The 5,000-nt window shown below is 54.1% G+C and overlaps 1 protein-coding gene across 1 annotated transcript in view; it reads left to right on the forward strand.

Annotated features, from left to right (window-relative positions):
- The window catches only part of LOC144955608 (volume-regulated anion channel subunit LRRC8A-like), a gene marked incomplete at its 3' end in the record, with an annotated part of 19,185 nt that overhangs the window by 11,156 nt on the left and 3,029 nt on the right, over window positions 1–5,000 (forward strand). The window contains 4 exon segments of the mRNA XM_078885781.1: window positions 1,436–1,883; window positions 2,524–2,639; window positions 3,866–3,946; window positions 4,296–4,571. Coding sequence (XP_078741907.1) covers window positions 1,436–1,883; window positions 2,524–2,639; window positions 3,866–3,946; window positions 4,296–4,571 — 921 coding nt within the window.

Raw genomic sequence — 5,000 nt, forward strand, 5'->3', positions numbered from 1 at the left:
CATCGTCGTCGTCATCGTCATCATCGTCACCATCATCATCATCATCGTCATCATCGTCATCACCGTCATCACCGTCATCATCATCATCGTCATCGTCGTCGTCGTCATCGTCATCATCATCCATCTATGCATGCATCCGTTCATCCATCTATCCATCCATCTGTCCGTACATCTGTCTGTCCATCCTTACACCCATCCATCTATCCATCTGTCCACACATCCATTCATCTAACCATGCATCCATTCATCCTTACACCCATCCATCTATCCATCCATCTGTCCACACATCCATTCATCTAACCATGCATCCATTCATCCTTACACCCATCCATCTATCCATCCATCTGTCCACACATCCATTCATATAACCATGCATCCATTCATCCTTACACCCATCCATCTATCCATCTGTCCACACATCCATTCATCTAACCATGCATCCATTCATCCTTACATCCTTACACCCATCCATCTATCCATCTATCTATGCATGCATCTATTCATCCTTACATCTTTACACCCATCCATCTATCAATCCATGCATCCATCCACAATATTAATTTTGGAGCTTTCGTGACTGCCTGTCTTACTCTCTCTACGTATCTCGGTGATATCTGTCCGCTTGTACGTCTGTTTACAGTTTTCCGGTTCGATTTTTTTGTCGCCATTTAATTCGTACCCGACGGCGATTGCTCGCCTTGCAATCGAAACGTCGTAGCGCGCTGTCGCTTCATCTATTACTTCATCTTTACACGTCACTTTAACCGAAAGAACCAAAGAACAATCCATCCTTCCACACAGTGGCGGCTCCTGCAAAATCTCTCAGGGGGGGGGGCAAATGTCTGGATGATTGATAAGGATAAGGTCCACCCATGCAATGAATAAATTAACAGCTTAAGCGTGTAAAGGCAAACGTCACTTCTTTAATATTAATGAAAAATAAAGTGACTCTTACAATACATCTTGTTTGTTTCTATACCCACTATTAATATACAATCCACTCAAGTTTCTTTTATTAAAGGTTCCACAAGGTGGCGACAAATAATATTGTTGGATGCAACGTGCCTACGTATGATGACGCAGGCACGTATGATGACGCAGGCACGTTAGGGCGAGCCCTCCCGGAAGCCGTAGAGAACGCATTGCAGCGCCCCCCCCGTTCGAAAAAAAACATCTTTGAATGTAAGTCTACGGGAACACTCGGGGCGATTCTCAGCCGGAGTGAAATCGCCCAAAAAGAGGCGGTGCTCCACAGAACGTGACATGACGCTGATTGGACCATATCCAGCGGCTGACAGTGACGGCTCGCGTGACTCTGTGGTTGAATGACATTGGTGGTGCGTCGCCCAATCGCCCTAATGAAGACACCGCCCCTGCTTCCAACCCTTCCCTATCTCTCCCCCCTCCCGCCCCACCACCGCCGCCGCCCCGTCAGACTCCCCGGCGCTCAGCGGTACGCGCCGATCTTGACCGTCAGCAGTACTCGTACGTGGACGCGGTCTGTCACGAGCGGGTCCTGCACTGGTTCGCAAAGTACTTTCCCTACCTGGTCCTGCTCCAGACGGCGTTGCTACTCGCCTGCTCCAACCTGTGGCTGCGCTACCCGCGCACCAGCTCCAAGCTGGAGCACTTTGTCTCCATCCTGGGGCGATGTTTCGACTCACCGTGGACCACTCGGGCCTTGTCCGAGACCGCCGTCGGCGAGGAGGCCGCTGGGGTGGCCGCCGATCTCCGTAGGCCGTCGGTGGCGCGTGGTGGCGGTGGTGGTGGCGGTGGTGGCGGTGGCGGTGGTGGTGGTGGCGGTGGTGGTGGATCGGTGGCGTCCGTGGAGGCTCTGCGGTATCGTGCATCGCGACTCAGCCAGGATAGCTTCACACCATCTAGTAAGGGGTGGGGTGAGGGTGGTGGTGGTGGTGATGGTGGTGATGGTGGTGGTGGTGGTGCTGGGGGCGGTGATGGTGGTGGTGGTGGTGATGGGGGTGGTGGTGGTGGTGGTGATGATGATGGTGGTGGTGGAAGTGGTGATGGTGCTGGTGGCGGTGGTGGCGGTGGTGATGGTGGTGGTGGGGGTGGTGGGGGTTGGTGATGGTGGTGGTGGTGGTGATAGGGGTGGTGGTGGTGGTGGTGATGATGATGGTCGTGGAAGTGGTGATGGTGCTGGTGGCGGTGGTGGCGGTGGTGGTGGTGGTGGTGGTGATGATGGTGGTGGTGGTGGTAATGGTGATGGTGGTGATGATGGTTGTGATGATGGTGTTGATGGTGATGATGATGTGTCTCTCTCAAACTCTCTCCCACGACTCACTCATCTCTGTCACCCACTCATCTCTCTCACCCACTCATCTCTCACCCACTCATCTCTCACCCACTCATCTCTCACCCACTCATCTCTCACCCACTCATCTCTCACCCACTCATCTCTCTCATCTCTCACCCACTCATCTCTCACCCACTCATCTCTCACCCACTCATCTCTCACCCACTCATCTCTCACCCACTCATCTCTGTCACTCTGCGTGTGAGTAGTTGGATACCCCCCGGGGCTTCCTCTGTCTCCGACGAGTGGAGATCCCAACGCGACGGACTTCCCCTGCGGAGGTGGAGGAGGCAGCAGCCTGCTGGACAGACAGGAGGGAGAGCAGGTAGCCAGCTCACATCCACACGTGTCTGTGTGTGTGTGTCTGTGTGTCTGTGTGTCTGTGTGTCTCTCTGAGTCTCTGTGTGTCTCTGTGTGTCTCTGTGTGTCTCTGTGTGTCTCTGTGTGTGTCACTGTGTGTCTCTGCAGGTAGCCCACTCACATCGCCACGTGTGTGTGTGTGTGAGTCTCCCCTTGTGTGTGTCTGTGTGTCTCTCTGAGTCTCTGTGTGTCTCTGTGTGTCTCTGTGTGTCTCTGTGTGTCTCTGTGTGTGTCACTGTGTGTCTCTGCAGGTAGCCCACTCACATCGCCACGCGTGTGTGTGTGTGTGTCTCCCCTTGTGTGTGTCTGTGTGTCTCTCTGAGTCTCTGTGTGTCTCTGTGTGTCTCTGTGTGTCTCTGTGTGTCTCTGTGTGTGTCACTGTGTGTCTCTGCAGGTAGCCCACTCACATCGCCACGCGTGTGTGTGTGTGAGTCTCCCCTTGTGTGAGTCTTTGTGTGTCTCTGTGTGTCTCTGTGTGTGTGTGTCTGTGTGTGTGTCTGTGTGTCACTGTGTGTGTCTCTGTGTGGCTCTGTGTGTGTGTGTCTGTGAGTGTCTGTGTGTGAGTGTGTGAGTCTGTGTGTCACTGTGTGTGTCTCTGTGTGTCTCTGTGTGTGTGTGTCTGTGAGTGTGTCTGTGTGTGAGTGTGTGAGTCTGTGTGTCACTGTGTGTGTCTCTGTGTGTGTGTGTCTCTGTGTGTCTCTGTGTGTCACTGTGTGAGTCTCTGTGTTTCTGTGAGTCTCTGTGTGTCACTGTTTGAGTCTCTGTGTCTCTGTGAGTCTATGTGTGTCTCTGTGTGTCTCTGTGTGTCTCTGTGTGTCTCTGTGTGTCACTGTGTGAGTCTCTGTGTCTCTGTGTGTCTCTGTGTGTCTCTGTGTGTCTCTGTGTGTCTCTGTGTCACTGTGTGTCTCTGTGTGTGTCTGTGTGTGTGTGAGTCTCCCCTTGTGTGTGTCTCTGTGAGTCTCTGTGTGTCTCTGTGTGTCTCTGTGAGTCTCTGTGTGTCTGTGTGTGTCTCTGTGTGTCTCTGTGTGTCTCTGTGTGTCACTGTGTGAGTCTCTGTGTCTCTGTGTGAGTCTCTGTGTCTCTGTGAGTCTCCATATGTCTCCATATGTCTCTATGTATGTCTGTGTATCTCTATGAGTCTCTGTGTTTTCTCTCCCTCCCCCTCCCCCCTCCCTCCCCCCCTCTCCCCAGGCACGTGCCCTCTTCGAGAAGGTCAAGAAGTTCCGTGTGCACGTGGAGTGCAGCGAGAGTGTGCACGGGCTCTACCTGTGTGTCTCTGTGTGTCTCTGTGTGTCTCTGTGAGTCTCTGTGTGAGTCTCTGTGTGTCACTGTGTGTCTCTGTGTGTCTCTGTGTGTCTCTGTGTGTCTCTGTGTGTCTCTGTGTGAGTCTCTGTGTGTCACTGTGTGTCTCTGTGTGTCTCTGTGTGTCTCTGTGTGTCTCTGTGTGTCTCTTTGTGAGTCTCTGTGTGTCTCTGTGAGTCTCTGTGTGTCTCTGTATCTCTCTGTGTGTCTCTGTGTGTCTCTTTCTCTGTGTGTCTCTGTATCTCTTTGTGAGTCTCTGTGGGTCTCTGTGTGTCTCTGTTTCTCCATATATCTCTATGAGTCTCTGTGTTTTCTCTCCCTCCCCCTCCCCTCCCTCCCCCTCCCCTCTCCCCAGGCACGTGCCCTCTTCGAGAAGGTCAAGAAGTTCCGTGTGCACGTGGAGTGCAGCGAGAGTGTGCACGGGCTCTACCTGCGACAGGCGTGGCTGCGTGCGGCGCTGCTGGCGGGCGCGCTCGCTCTGACGCTGGGGTCGGCACGGGGGATCCGCTTTGACGTCGACTGCGCCGTGAGCCTCCGGGAGTTCACCGGCTACCGCGTGTACCGCTGTGCCCACCCCCTCGCCACGCTGTTCAGGGTACGCGTGGGGTGTACGTGTGTGTATGTGTGTGTGTGTACGTGTGTGTGTGTATGTGTGTGTGTGTACGTGGGGGTGTGTGTGTGTGGGGGTGTGTGTACGTGGAGGTGTGTGTACGTGGAGGTGTGTATGTGTGTGGGGGTGTGTGTACGTGGGGGTGTGTGTGTATGTCTGTGTGTGTACGTGGGGGTGTGTGTGTACCGCTGTGCCCACCCCCTCGCCACGCTGTTTAGGGTACGCGTGGGGTGTACGTGTGTGTATGTGGGGGTGTGTGTGTATGTGTGTGTGTGTACGTGGGGGTGTGTGTGTGTGTACCGCGTGTACCGCTGTGCCCACCCCCTCGCCACGCTGTTCAGGGTACGTGGGGGTGTGTGTGTACGTGGGGGTGTGTGTACGTGGGGGTGTGTGTGTATGTCTGTGTGTGTACGT

This window comes from Lampetra fluviatilis, unplaced genomic scaffold (genome assembly GCF_964198595.1).
Source record: "Lampetra fluviatilis unplaced genomic scaffold, kcLamFluv1.1 SCAFFOLD_1094, whole genome shotgun sequence".
Lineage (NCBI taxonomy): Eukaryota > Metazoa > Chordata > Hyperoartia > Petromyzontiformes > Petromyzontidae > Lampetra > Lampetra fluviatilis.